The sequence below is a fragment of the Eublepharis macularius genome, chromosome 14 (assembly GCF_028583425.1).
Source record: "Eublepharis macularius isolate TG4126 chromosome 14, MPM_Emac_v1.0, whole genome shotgun sequence".
Taxonomy (NCBI): Eukaryota; Metazoa; Chordata; class Lepidosauria; order Squamata; family Eublepharidae; genus Eublepharis; species Eublepharis macularius.
Window position 1 is genome coordinate 20,833,771 of NC_072803.1, and position 15,307 is coordinate 20,849,077.

The 15,307-nt window shown below is 41.9% G+C and overlaps 1 protein-coding gene across 1 annotated transcript in view; it reads right to left on the bottom strand.

Moving 5' to 3' along the window:
• Nucleotides 1-912: 912 nt before the first annotated feature.
• The window catches only part of FEZ1 (fasciculation and elongation protein zeta 1), a 62,455-nt gene continuing 48,060 nt past the window's right edge, over nucleotides 913-15,307 (bottom strand). Inside the window, exons 6-10 of the mRNA XM_054998263.1 lie at nucleotides 12,074-12,345; nucleotides 10,210-10,290; nucleotides 5,496-5,571; nucleotides 2,526-2,591; nucleotides 913-1,188 (exon numbers count right to left, since the gene is read on the bottom strand). Of these exons, the coding sequence (XP_054854238.1) occupies nucleotides 1,172-1,188; nucleotides 2,526-2,591; nucleotides 5,496-5,571; nucleotides 10,210-10,290; nucleotides 12,074-12,345 (512 nt within the window). The 3' untranslated portion in view covers nucleotides 913-1,171. The remainder of the gene's footprint in view (nucleotides 1,189-2,525; nucleotides 2,592-5,495; nucleotides 5,572-10,209; nucleotides 10,291-12,073; nucleotides 12,346-15,307) is intronic.

Below are 15,307 nucleotides of genomic sequence, written 5' to 3' on the forward strand. Positions count from 1 at the left end.
GGAGTTTTTGTCTGTACGGCATGTAGCAGCTGCTTCAGCACAGGAGGGGAGCAATAATACACAAGGATGCTATGTAGCTGAAGAACTTGTATATTTCTACAACACTAAGACACTTCTCCAACCAAGATATTATTCTATTTGGCTGGTGGCCCAACATGTCAACAGCTGTTTTTTTCCAAAGATGTTCCCCTTTAAGTAGAATTATTAAACCTCTAGAAAAAAATGTACAAAGCTCTGGGCCACAAAATATCCAATGAATATTCCACCTCCGTGAGCTTTTAATACTTATTTCTAAATTCCTTCTGATGCCGAGAAGGTAAAGGACCTACTCAGATGGACGCAAATGAATGAAGCAGTAAGAAAGTTTCAGGCATATGGAACCACACATCTTCCACTTTTCTATGTTTGCTACCAATATATATTTTAATAGTTTTTCCCTTTTCTGCAAGGGTTTTCTTTTCTCTCTCTAAAATCTATTCTATTTCTGTATGGCACAGAGTAAGTCACATCCGGGCCCATATTCTAAAATCAGGTCCATTCCTTTAATTTGGGTCCCTCCGCCCTTTGACTAGAGGATTAAAAAACCCAGCAATGAGATCTTGAATGGCAAACCACTTCAAGATGGTCAGAAACATTTTTTTTAATGAAAGCAACGTTTATTTCAGTATTCAAATTAGTCTCGTAGCTGTTTGGGGGAAGTTGGGTCTAGAATACACCATGGGGTGAAACAGAGGGCCAAGCTACAAGTGACGAATGGCACTTGAACGGCAAGTGAACAGACTCACGTGTATTCCTCCCTGTTCACTTGCGCTCCACTACATGATCAAGTGGAGCGTGAGTGAACAGGGAGGAATACACGTGAGTCTGTTCACTTGCCGTTCAAGTGCCGTTCGTCACTTCTAGCTTGGCCCAGTGCCTCTCCAAGATGGAGGTGGGCAAGAGAGAAAGAGACGAGCAGCACTTGCTTGCAGTCATGCATTCAAATGTTTACTAGAACTAGAAACGGACAGCAAAGGGGAAGACTTTTGCTCATGTTTAATCCGGGTTAATGCTATACATCTTTAAATACACAATTCAAAGTTTACATTTTATGTCATGCAGTCCCTGTGATGGAATGACACACTGGCCTCATTGTCTCCTGTTGGTTCCACAACGCTCAGAGCCTCAGAGCTTAGGTAGGACAGAGAACTGGAAGAAGGAAGGAAGAGAGGAAGCAAGACAATTCAAGTGAGGGCATTTTATGGATCACATTTTTTTCCCTTATGTCGATGACAGAATTAAATGGAAGGCTATTTTTCTTGGTAACAATCGTTGGACTTGCAATAGTTGGTCAATACATTTGTGTTAGAAGACTGAGGATTTTTTTTTTAAAAAGTGTTATTCTGCTGTGTCCTCCACCCAGCACACCTCCCATCTGTTGGCACTGCAGCAAAAGAAAAGTTCTCAGGCAACCAGCTAGAACCCACTAGCATAAGAGACATGAAAAGCTTGTCCCCGTGGAGTTTGTGTCAAGGCTTCAATAGGATGAAGTTTCTGCAAACCACACAGCAACTGTCCTCACCACTAAACTCATCTCTGCTTGTTCACAGAATAGATCTGGGGAAGTGCTAGTGTTGCCAGCTTCTGGCCGGGGCGGGGGGTGGGGCTGGAGATCTCCCAGAATTAGAACTGGCATCTAGACAACAAGGATCAATTCTCTGAAGAAAATGGCTGCTTTGGAGGGTGGGCTCTATGGCATTGTACTTGCTGAGGTCTTTCTCTTCATGAAACCTTACCTTCTCCAAGTACTACCCACAAATCTCCAGGAATTTCACAACCTAGAGTTGGCAACCCTAAGAACTGCAGACCTGGGATACAGCACGTAATAACCCAAGTACAGGAATGCTTTGAAAAAACCCACGCAATGTGTTGCAACCTTTTGGGGTACACTACATCTCTCTCTCCCCTCCACACCCCTTTAGTGCAGCGCTAAAATTCTGAACCACTTTTTCCTTGTAACTTCTCTCCCCCACCCCTTTTCTGTTTCTTGAACTCTAAGTATAAATGTAACCTTATTGGATGTATCTGATGAAGTGAGTTCTGGCTCACAAAAACCCAAGCTGAACCCATACTCAGAGTGCTACTGGATTCCTGTTTAAGTTAGCACAATTCCCACTCTGGAATTATGATCAAGTTTTATCTAGCATGTCTTCATTAGCCATATTAACTCACTCCTGCCTTTTTCCCTCTCCCCTCTGCAGAATACCCCATTCTCTATTTTAAAATGTAAGCTCCTTGGGATCAGAGACCTTTCCATTTTGGCTACAACAGGCCATTCCTACAGAGGTTTCTAGAAATAAGGAATAGCAGCATTAAAGTGTGCCTCACGTGTCTGAATGAATCGTCACATATCGAACACCACAGTCAAAACCTTCATGTCAGCTCACACTGCCCCAAACACAATACTTTTCAACTAAAGCCGTTCACACATTCAGCTACAGAAATTAAATGATGTGTGGACAGCCCCCTTACACATTCATATTTACCTTTTAAAATGTAGTCAGTTAACAACGTAGGGACCTTTTCATTGTCTTCCTTCATTGCAAAAAGAACTGGGAAAAGAAATTGAAGGCAGGGGAGATCATTAGTGAATCATTCAAACGAGCAAAAGTTTCATGTGGGGTTTCAGTGACACACATGCGCTCATTTGGTGCAGGTGTGGGAACTTGGATACGTGTGCTTCCCTGCCTAGGCACCTAAGAGCTGCTTGTGTGGAGCCAGCTGTTTCCTTGCACAGAAATTTCTTTTCCTATGAAGTTAGCAGGACACTTGCAGGCTTAGGACGCCCTTGTATGTTTCAAAGCTCATACAGGTTCGGCTTCAAAGCAGGAACACTCAATCATACTCAGGGCTTTTTTTCTGGGAAAAGAGGTGGTGGAACTCAGTGGTGGAACTCAAGACCGCACAATGACGTCATTTTGGGTCAGCTGGAACAAGGGGGGAGTTTTTTAAAGTTTAAATTGCCCTCGGTGAAAATGGTCACATGGCCGATGGCTCCTCCCCCTCATCTCCAGACAAAGGGGAGTTTAGATTGTCCTCGGCAGCGCGGAGGGCAATCTAAACTCCCCTCTGTCTGGAGATCAGGGGGTGGGGCCACCAGCCATGTTACCATTTTTAAGAGGTGCCGTTCCACCGCGTTCCCGCTGAAAAAAAGCCCTGATCATACTACTGCTATAGCAGGAGGAGCTATGCCTGTCAGAATTCTAAGACTCAAAGGCCTAAGAACCCTGCACCATATTGAATCTAGTAATTCTATTAATAGATTGCAGCACAGCGGTTAAATTTAGTCTTGGTCAAAACAGAGATCTTTCTCCATACCATAACATTCAGAGGAGCCCTTACAAAAGAGACCTGTGAGATGGGAAATCTACCCAGAAAATGGGAAAGTTAAACATACAAGCTGCATTACTTCATGCTCTGTTAGTAGCAACTTGGATACTAAAGATTCAAGGGCCTGTATTTGGAAGGGTTGGCTGGTCTTTGAACGTTATTCAGGAACATTTCTTCCAGCTCAGTAACTGGTCTCATCTAAATATAACTTATGTTTGCATCACTGTCTGATGTAGCTTTGCACACTAGTTAATTAGGAAAAAAAAAAATCCCACCAAATTTGTCCCTAGTAACCTCTTTGCCAAGGCTTTGCCTCGAGACACAAATTGTCACTTACACAAAACTCTCTGCACAAAACAGCCATTCACAGCACTGCACTCTTTTCAAGAGGACTAAGCCAGTGTTTGTTCCAGCTAGTTCAAAATACAGTTGCCATGGAGACTCAAAAGGAGACTGACGATTCTCCCAGAATGCACAAGGGCCTGTCACAACATCTCAACCTTTCAATTTTTGTTCTTCAAATTGTTCAGTCAGAGTTAGAGGCTAAAATTCTCTAGCTTATGAACCTGGATGTTTATGAAATAGCTTTGAAGCAACAAACTGTTCCGGAACATGTTGACTTCTGAGGGCAGAAACATGGAAATTAAGTGCCACCCAGAAAAAAAGAGTGCAGCAATTTGACAACAGATACATAAAGAAGAAATTGATGACACGACATAAGAATTTCAAAAGAGAAAAGCCAGCTGCTACATAGTATTAACTTGAGATAGTCTGGCATTTAGACCAGCTCGCATTTTGACCCACTCCTAAAATTACATCTCTGATTACGTGTGAATGCAAACCAAACCCAGGTCTACGCAGATCAGAGAATGGGAGCGTCCTTCATTAGAATTTTGTTTCCACAGTAAGGTAGTTAAAGGGAAAGATAAAAAGGATGATAACTTTTAAACATTTTGCAAGACATCTGAAAGGAAAATGAGATCAAGCCATTCTAACATGACAAGAATTGATAAGGTTCAGCTTTAGAAGAGTGCATAAACATTAAGAATTTCAGTTTAATAACTGAATATTCTGCTTACGAAAGTCATAGAAATGTCTTTTCCAATCCAAAGCTAGACAAAGCATACCAGAGATGCTTTAGGTACAGGATATACAGTCATATGCGTTTTATCTAAAATGGATGCCTGTTTGTGATCAAAAAGAAGGCAGCTAACCAGGGCCGTTTCCACACTACTCACCTTCATCTGGAATGCTGCAGAACGTTGTGAAAAAAATGTGGAAGGTAGAGTCTCCTCATGCGAGAAGATGCTATCTATCTTCCATGTTTTTTTCGCAACATTCTGCAGCGTTCCGGATGAAGGTGTGTAACGTGGAAACAGCCCAGCATTTTGTTAAGTTACAAAAACAGAATTCTCAAAGAATAAAAAGGAACGACAATAAAACTTCATGTCAGTAACATAAGCAACATCCTTTTTTAAAAAAACCTGTCTAAATGAAAAGTGTTTTGCCTTTATTCCCAGAAGATCTACAGCACTTTGTTGGGCCTCTCTCAAGAAGAACTTCTATAATCCTGGATCCCCAAGTAGAATAGGTTGACCTATTGTATTTAAAGTCTTGTGTGATATAGTTAGAAGGTACATGTTCCTACCAAAAATCTGGGCCATATATGTCTCTCAGAAATGCTGAACTTCTCTCAATATTGGGCATGTTGCACTGTGCCTGCTCAGGTGGTCAGTGCACCTTCCAGACTCAGGGCCAAGCTAGAAGTGACGAATTACACTTGAATGGCAAGTGAACAGACTCACGTGTATTCCTCCCAGTTCATTTGCACTCCACTCGATCACTATGTGTCAAGTGTAATTCAAGTGTAATTTGTCACTTCTAGTTTGGCCCCCAGTCAAAAGGGAAATCCAGCTAGCACAGATGGTGATTTCTTCAAACCCATTCATTACCACACCACTACTTCCCAAAATGTTAGCTACTGCTGTTTCCCTCATGAGAAAGTTTGAGGATTTTATTATCCTGGTAGTCCAAAGATTCTAGAATATTTCCACTGCAAGCGGGATGGGTTGTTCTCAAAGTTGAGTTCTTAACCACGTTCAGTACACAGCGGACAAGCAACTTACTATTTGTAAGCATCTGTAAGTCTTCAACTGAAGGAGGCGCACCTTTCTTCTCGTATGGAATAACTGTGTTCAAATACTGGAAAGGAATGATAGCAGCATTTATCAGTTTCCCCATTCCTTCTGGGAGGAACAGAAAACAGAACTACCTGCCCACCATCTCCATTGCTCCCCAAGGAAAGGTTGCGAGGCAGTTCACAAAAACGTTTTTTAACAGGGGGCTGAAAGCAAGCGAGTGAATGTTTTGACTGGTGTCTGGATCACAACTTTTAATGTCCTCATTCAACCACCTTTATGGAGAGTCTTCAGAGTGTCGACACATGCTATAGTGTTCTCAAGAGTTGCCCGCTAGAGATCTCTGTCTGTGTGGAATGCTGCAACATTCCAGAGATGTACTCTAGTTTTTGAGAATGCAAAGCACATTTTTAGACCCCAGAGATTCAACACTTATGAAGCCAGATTGGCACCCAGCTGTAATGCACATCAAATGAGACAGCACTATGAACTCTACTCCTATATCTATGAAGTTGCTCAATAGCTTATAGCAATTATGGTCTGAGTTCTAATAACAACAAATTAATGTTTTAGGGTCATTATACAGTTCTTTTTAAAGACTGGAAAAGTGGTCATATTATCAACGTCACTCAGAAAGGGGGAGGGGGCTTTTCCCATAATATAAAATGAAACATCATGCCTGTTTGTGGAAAGATACATAAAGTGACCTACAGTCAGGGCTTTTTTCCAGCTGGAACATGGTGGAACGGAGTTCTGGAACCTCTTGAAAATGGTCACATGGCCGGTGGCCCCGCCCCCTGATCTCCAGACAGAGGGGAGTTTAGATTGCCCTCCGCGCCGTTGGTGGCGCGGAGGGCAATCTAAACTCCCCTCTGTCTGGAGATCAGGGGGCGGGGCCACCAGCCATGTGACCATTTTCTCCGAGGGCAACCCAGAGTTCCACCACCTCTTTCCCCAGAAAAAAAGCCCTGTTAATGCACCCGGAAAGCGAGTTGCAATGACTGCTAGGAGCCTGGACAGTCCAGCTAACTGTGCTCTCATCAGCTTGCTCTTCCTCCCTCTCTCTTTCTCTCAGAGCCAAGCTACAAGTGATGCCTTACACAGGTTGGACACTTGTCAGCTTCCCTCAAGTTTTGAGGGGAAATGTAGGCATCCTGGTTTTACAGCTTAGCTCTCCATTACCGACGAAAAAGGGAGAGAAAAAATTCTCGCGGGAACCAAAAAAGGAATTGTTCACTTCTTACGTGATTATATTAAAGTGTTTTCAATACCAATTACAAGAAAAATTATACAATCTGCTCATATACAAACAATAAAGATGTCCAGAATGTCTATCATCTGTGTGTGTTCTCCTTTATCACGGTGTGCAGATGAGTCTTCACAAAGTCTTCTCATATAAATTCAGTTTGAGAGTACAATGAACAGAAATTGCCACGCCCAATCTGGGGCCGGCTACAAACAGATTTCGTCCCCTTCGTCAGGGGCGTGGTTTATAACTGTAAAAAACAACATTCTTATATTAATATACAGTTAACATCACTAAGTGTTTTACACTCCCCCAAATGGAACTGACCTGTTGTATTCCCACAGCATAAAGTATTTCAATCAATATTTAATATGGACGCGTATGTCTCCAGTATCCAAGCCACAGCAGCTGTATCTTCTCCTGCGTGTGGCCAATCACTTCAACTACGGTTTAAATCACGTCCTCATTATTCAATCTCAAAACTTTAAAGCAACATAACTGATTACAAAAAGCAGTTCAATGACAGTTCCGTATTGAGGCTGTGCGGTCTGACCGTCTGCAAGAAGACAATCCAAAAAGCTTCCCTCCTCAATAACCTAATTTGATTTGCATGTCCCTTAGTTACAACCTCCAATACCGCTACTTTAAAGGAATTATCTTCATGGTGATGCTCGATGAAATGTTGTACCAGGGGCGCCTCCATTACTCTGTGTCTAATCCTAGACATGTGTTCAAAAATCTTAGTTTTTAATGGTCTTATCGTACAACTCACATAGAAAAGAGCACAAGGACATTCAAGTAAGTATACCACACCTGATGTGTAACATGATGCAAAATGTTTAACCGTCAGTTTCCGTTCCTTAACAATAATCTCCTTCCCCTCTAGCATTAATTTGCACAAAGTACATCGACCACATTTAAAATTTCCCACAGGTAATGATGTTTCCTGGGGCCGAATACGCATATTAGCATGAACTAAATCATCCCTTAGGCTCCTAGATCTTCGTAAACCACATAACGGTGGTTGATCACATCCTGCAATGTCCTCAATAAGAGACCAATGACGAGCAACAATTCTTTTAATTTTGTTTGTTAAGGGTGTATAATCCAATGCCCATCTAATTCTTTGGTCTGGTTGGGCTTTCCGAGTCTGAAATAATACAGATCTATCTATAGCTCTAGCCTTAGAGAGGGCTTGAGAAATAATTTTAGGTGGATAGCCTCTGTTTATGAACATTTGTTTCATCTGCCTGCCATCCCTGTCAAAATCAGTTATTGCGGTAGAATTCCGTCTAATACGCAAAAATTGGCCATATGGTATATTTTGTCTAAGGTGCCGAGGGTGGAAGGATCCAAATTCCAAATATGAGTTCCGATCTATCTCCTTAGTGTAAGTTCTAACCTGTATTTTGTGGAAAGCATCCCGATACGTAACTACATCCAAAAAATTAATTTGGTAGGGATCTGACCGCCAGGTAAACTTAACATTAGCATCTTATTCATTAAGCCATTTACAAAAGTCCGGTATCTGGGCAGCTCCCTGAAATAAAAAAATATAAATCATCCAGGTATCTGCAAAAGAAGAGGATGTTACCCCTGAAGGGGTTATTATCTTGTAAAATATGAAGTCTCTCCCATCGAGCCATAAATAAATTTGCGATGCTGGGCACCACAGGGGACCCCATTGCAACGCCTTTTTTCTGAAAGAAAAATTGGTTTTCTGAAAGAAATGGGTTTTCTGAAAGAAAAATTGATCTTCAAAACAAAAATAGTTTTTTTCCAAAACCAAATCAAGGAATTGTAGAAGGCAAGATGATGGAATGGTATTTTCTGTTGATGTAAAGACTTCTTCTACTACCTCTCGGGCTTCCTGATGAGGAATAATGGTATATAAAGAGTTAACGTCCATTTGGATGGAATTTGGATCCTTCCACCCTCGGCCCCAGATTGGGCGTGACAATTTCTGTTCATTGTACTCTCAAACTGAATTTATATGAGAAGACTTTGTGAAGACTCATCTGCACACCGTGATAAAGGAGAACACACACAGATGATAGACATTCTGGACATCTTTATTGTTTGTATATGAGCAGATTGTATAATTTTTCTTGTAATTGGTATTGAAAACACTTTAATATAATCACGTAAGAAGTGAACAATTCCTTTTATGGTTCCCGCGAGAATTTTTTCTCTCCCTTTTTCGTCGGTATATTTAGTGGGAATAGCCTCCGTTCCTTTCTCTTAGCTCTCCATTACAGCTGCAAGACCAGGATGCCTACATTTCCCATCAAAACTTGAGGGAAGCTGACAAGTGTCCAAACTGTGTCAGGTGTCACTTGTAGCTTGGCTTTCAGCATGGAGTGGTGATGCTTGCAAAGGCAGATGGTCAGGCAGGGGAACAACAGGCAATAACCACAGCTGCCAGCAATGCTGACCTAGATAGGCCTTTAGGCCATCCGAACTAGATGGACCTTTATTCAGACCTGGCAGGGCTCTTCTTTTACTTTTTATCATTCTGCTAGGATTTTTCAACCAAGATTTCAAACATATTTATTCATTTAGCACTTAATGGAGTCTAGGGAGGGCCTTTGAGAACCCATGTTGATTAATTGTGCAAATTAACTTATTAAAATTTGAAACTCCTAAGAATTCATGTTACTTGGATGGAGCTGGGGTGCAAACCAACAAGTGGCTTGGCTTGTGCAGACGGTGGCAGATTAGCCACTATCGATAACCACTTCAGTTTGGCTTTTGATTCAAATTAGGGACTGATGCCACTTTTGATTGCCAGATGCCCAGCAAAGCATAGTTTAATTTTCAACTTAAAAGCAAAATATGGTCCTTCTTGCCACTAGGCATCGGCTGCCCTTGGTAGGGACTTATTTTTCTTTTCCTCTCCAGCTGCCTAAACATCAAAGGTGTTGACCTACAGGTCAGCAGGATTTCCCTCCAGCTGGGGGACAAACCATTGTACACAGAGCAGCAGAATGTTTTAAGTAGCCTACAGCAAGAAATGAGAAGGGTACAAAAACTCCAAGGTAATTCAATTGTTACACGAGTAGCAAGAATTTAGTACCAGTGTTAATCCAATAATCCACTCTGGGTGGAATTATACTTTATGAGGCAAACACAGTGTGATCCATGTGACAGTGGGGGGGCAACAGCAAGGGAGGACTGGTGCACAGGAGTGGGGCTCTTATCCTTCCCCCAGTATGCTGCATCTCTCCTGCAAATGTCTCCCACCCGTGTAATGGATGTGCTTGTTCTCCTGTTATAATAGGAAACAACTGGGAGTCATTTGTAGGCACAGGGGGAGGTTAAGCCCCCCCACCCGCCCTTTCCTACCTTCTAGCCCTCCCCTGAAATTGTTCCTGCAGTCATGCTGTCCAGAGGCTTAGGAGAAACGAACATGCTGGTATAATTTACATTTTCACTCTCAGCGGATATCGTTCCCACCTGTTTATCAGCTGCTGAGTTCCCAAATGTCTGCCGGATACCGGTCTGCAGGATATTTGAGATTCCTTCCATACTGAACCGCTACACAGAAAAAGAAAACAAAACCTTCAGGTTTTCTTTCAGATTGTTGGTTTCAATTACAAAATTACCTAATCAGATACAGCAGTAGAGTCTGTTGTTTCTGTCTCCCGCACATATGCATTGTACAGAATTTGTGCAGTGTACCAATGCATTTGTTTATGTTTTACTTCATTTATACCCTGGCCTTCCTCCACAATGGGGCCCAAAGCAGCTTACATCATTCTCCTCTCCTCCATTTTATCCTCACAACAACCCTGTGAGGTAGGTTAGGCTAGGAGTATGTGACTGGCCTAAGGTCACCCAGCGAGCTTCCATGGCAGAGTAGGGAATCGAACCTGGGTCCCCCAGATCCTAGTCCATTCCTCTAGCCACTACATATTCATGGATGTAAGGCTGTGACTACAGTCAACTCCTTGTCCTTAGACACCTATATTAGAAATTCAGTATCATTGTCCATTCAATCACATGGTTTCTGAAGTTTAACACACCTTTTTCTCTCCACGTGGAAAGCTGGCAGAAGCCCACGACAGAATTTGTCGTTTTGTTTTTATGAACGGCTCCAAGCACATATGCTGGCAGGGCAGCCAGTAAACCATATCATCTTTGTGAACAGAATCATATTGCAAACATTTCTCAAGCTAATCATTGAAATCTCATACGCTAATAGTGGGGTGGGCAGAAGATAAAACTACTGGAGGGAGCACTAGCCAGTTTGTGGACCACTTACAATTTGCAGATTGATTGGATTCTTGCAAAGAATATTGTGTCAAGCAGACTTTGATCCAATCCTACAAGGCACTTCTTAAATTCTTCAGCAAGAGTACCAGTTCACAAACACTTAGCAGTGATCAGTTATGCCTTATCTGTCAATATATATTCATTTTTTTTAATTTAAAGCACGTTTTTAGGCCCCAGAGGTTCTCATTAAAAAAGCAAAAGACTACACAAGACTGAAGTCAACTCAACACTGCCACAAGGATCTACAAGTTTCTCTATACAAGACATCTGGCACGTGAAGCACATGTGTCAGCAGATGCAAGGTTAGCTGGGAAGGACAGAGCCAGTGGCAGAGCAAAGGCTTTGCTATACACTGAAGCTGTGTGAAGGGGTTGTGAAATGCCAGAAGGGAAACTTTAGCCCATTTGAATCTCTCTAGGTCCAAACCCGGCTCTGGAAGGCAGCTCCAGCCCATTTCCATTTTTCACTGCCCTCTGGTTGCGATCCCAAACAGTTGGAGAGATGAAATTGACAGAGGTTTCCCAGAGGCGAAGATGGAATTAACAAACCCTCTGAGGAGCGATCTCCGTTAGCTCTGTCTTTTTAAACTAAGTTTCCCAGATAACATTGTGCCTCCCTACATTTGACGAACATGCACTGAGGTGTATCGTGTAGAGACAAGACTCTTAGCTGTATAATGCATACTTACCTAAGAGAAACATCCATACATGTGATTAAACGTATATAAGCTTATGCAGTAAGAAATATGCATGTGTAATATGAGAATCAATTTCTTGCAGGTAATTTTGAAAAGCTGAAGCTAGCCCTGCTCTATGAATTCTGTAAACATGGTCTGTTATTGGGTTTCTATACTGCACTCATTCATGCTTACTTACCGTGTTTCTATTGGTTTGCATTAAAATAACACAACACAAACTTGCAGTGAAAAAACCTCCCACTGCATACAGCCTTGTGAAGAGAACCTTAAATCCCCACTTCTGAGCCAAGCCCAGAGTTCTACTTTATAAACCCTCTTACGGAAGGAATGCTGGGATTTCTCACCCACCTTGAGTGGCATCTGGGTTGCCCTTTCTATCCGGCTGCTCTGCAGGCTTAGCCCTTTCTCTTTCCTCCTCCTTTTCATCAGCTCTCTGTGCTCTTTCTGCTTGTTCTGGACTTCGATCAGCACCGTGATGAAGGAGTTCTTCACCTCCTTCTCAAACTCCAGCTCGTCGCGGCGAGCCAGCTGCTGCACGAGTTCTTCGGAGTAGTCGCGGATGGCACCTTCCACGCGATCCAGCATCTCCAACAGCTCTGAGTCAGACATATGCCCCAAGCCTTTGAAGAATCAGAAGAGGAGAACAGGCACGTTGTCTGCTAGGTCTATCGCCCAATTAAAGAAATGTTAATTATCAGCGCAATCCTAAGCAGAGTTACATACTCCTCAGACCATTTAAGTCAATGGGCTTTAAAGGGTGTAACTGTTTAAGACCGCATTGTAAACTGCATGAATTTTCAATCAATGAATAAATTTAATTTATATCCATTTATGTAATAAGATACTTCTTTTAAAAAGGCATGCTTTCCGCATTTAGAGATCAATAGAAAGCCTTTTTAATTTACTAAAAGGGTATCCCCAATTAATCAAGCTGCAGATTTTAAAGAAAAGGCTATTATTTTTAATAACAGAATTTCTTTTAAAACTTGTAGCTGACATATGGCATAACCCCCCCCCCTTTTTAAAAGAGATATGCAATCTTCGAAGAGGTATTCCCCCATGTGAAAAAGAGGAAAGCGTATTCTAAGACGGTACATGCCACTTAAATCTTTTAATTCTCATCTTAGAAACAATATTTTTCTAAAAGCTTCCCAATTTATCAGAAGCGCTTTTTTAGCCAAGTAACAAGTTTTAAATCAATTAACCTTATTGATCAACTGAATGTTGCAGCCATACTATTAGTATCTCAGCTAGGCAATATTGGTGGAGGTTTTACATTTCATGGACTGGGATTTTCTAACATCAGTTAAATCAAGGCCACGATGAGCCACTGATGCTCTGATCAGAATAAAAGTCAGGCTGGAGTCAGGTCACATAGTGCTCATAGGATAACGGCAATAATCACGATACATCTTATTTGGATTTTCACTAAATAAAGTTTTAGTTCAAGTGTTTAAAAACTGTCTACTGGGATTAGCCTGGTGATTCCCAGACTGCGTTGCAAGAAGCATGCTTCAAAAATAAAACCTATCCGAGAAAAGTACAAAGCAAATACTTGCCATTATTTCCCACCTGGCCAGGTATGGAAGGTGAATCAAACAAAGACAGAAAGATTCAGGAAGAGAGCTCCAGAGGCTGTTGGGGGACAATGGGAATCATACTGCAAGTGGGCAGTAGCTTTTTCTTAGCACTACTGCTGGAAACGGAGAGGTTCCACCCCAGGTTACGTCTAATCACTACGCATTATAGAGAAAGCCCTCTTGTCACATAAATGACATCATCATCTGGAGATGAGCAGATAGGTGTAGCATATACCCCATCACAATCTTATCATTATTTCATCTGTTTTGGATAGCAAACTCATGCAGTTCGTGGCCAGCCCACAAGTACATCGGAGGAGTGGTCCATATCTGAAGATCACTTCACACATTATGTTTTCAGCACGCATACGCAGACACTAAAATTATCATCAAAGAGCAGAAAAAGTCCATGTTGTGTTTGGATACCGGTGAACCTCTGACTGAGCAAAGTACTAGCAAATGGCTGAACATAGGCAGGCAGCTGAGGACACCTTTGACACAGCTTGTTCTTAACCAAAGAAAGATCTTCATTGTATTACAGTAGAATATAAAATACCAAGAACACACAATATGTAGGAAGGTATAGCACACTAGGCTAGCAGCTAAGTAAGAAAAGAAAGAAAGTTGCTAATGTATAACTATAGCACTTGAGAGTTACAAAGATACCTTAGTATCCCTTCTGGGAGTATGCATATTGGGTTAGAGACTCCAGGAGAGGAGACGAACTTCCTCTACCTCCCCCTTTTCTCCACCACTGCCATGAGCTCAGCAGGTGGCCTTGGGTAAGCCACTCCTCTCAGCCCCAACTCCCCAGCTGTATTGTGGGGACAATAACAACCCTGACTTTGGCCGTTGCTCTGAGTGGTCCCTAATCAGTCTAGAAGAGTGGCATTTAATTAATTGATTGATTGATTAGATTAGATTAGATTAGATTAGATTAGATTAGATTAGATTAGATTAGATTAGATTAGATTAGATTAGATTAGATTAGATTTTTAGTCCGCCCTCCCCACCGAGCGGGCTCAGGGCAGAGCACAACATTTTAATTTACATAAAAGCAGATAAAAACATTAAAATAAAATTTAAAACACTACATACAATAAAAACTTCTCCTCAGATGGCAATGGAAGAGTTACTTCATTTCAAACATGGCCCATATATTCATATCTATAAATATATATAGGGTGATGGACAGATCTTTTCAGGTCAAGTATGGCCGGCGGGGGCCCAGCCTAGCCTCCACCATATGCCTGATGGAACATCTCTGTCTTACAGGCCCAGCGGAAGGATAATAAATCCTGCTGGGTCCTGGATTCATCGACAGAGAGTTCCATCAGGCCAGTGCCAGGACTGAAAAGGCCCTGGCTATGGTAGAGGCCAGGCGAGCCTCCCTTGGACCGGGGACCACCAAAAGTTTTCGTGTCCTCTGGGGTATATACACAGATATGCTGGACCCAGTCCACATAGGGCTTTATAGGTCAGCACCAAAACCTTGAACCAAAGCCGATACTCAACTGGTAGCCAATGCAGCTGGCATAATATAGGTGTTATATGTTCCCCTATCGGGACTCTTGCAATCACCCGCGCAGCTGCATTTTGAACCAGCTGTAATCTCCGGATGAAGCCCAAGGGAAGCCCTGCGTAGAGCAAATTGCAGTAGTCTAATCTAGAGGTATATAAGCACACTGTCATTATTAATATAAGCGTACTGTTGTTATTACGTGAGATAGCACAGATGATTTTCTGATAAATTCTGTCAGGTAGGAAACAACTGCAGAGAGGGCTTTCTCACTGGTAAGCCCCAAAATATGGCTGCAGTTCCCTACTGAGGTTCAACAGATTAGCCCTTTAAGCAAAATTTAAAGACTTATTTCTTTAAACAAGTTTTTTTCACACTTAATGTACCTGTTTGGTTTTATTCATTATTGAACTTGGGTTTTTTTTCTGCCTAAATATCTTCTCTAAATACTTTACTGTTGGGTTTAAGATGTATTTTTGTTTT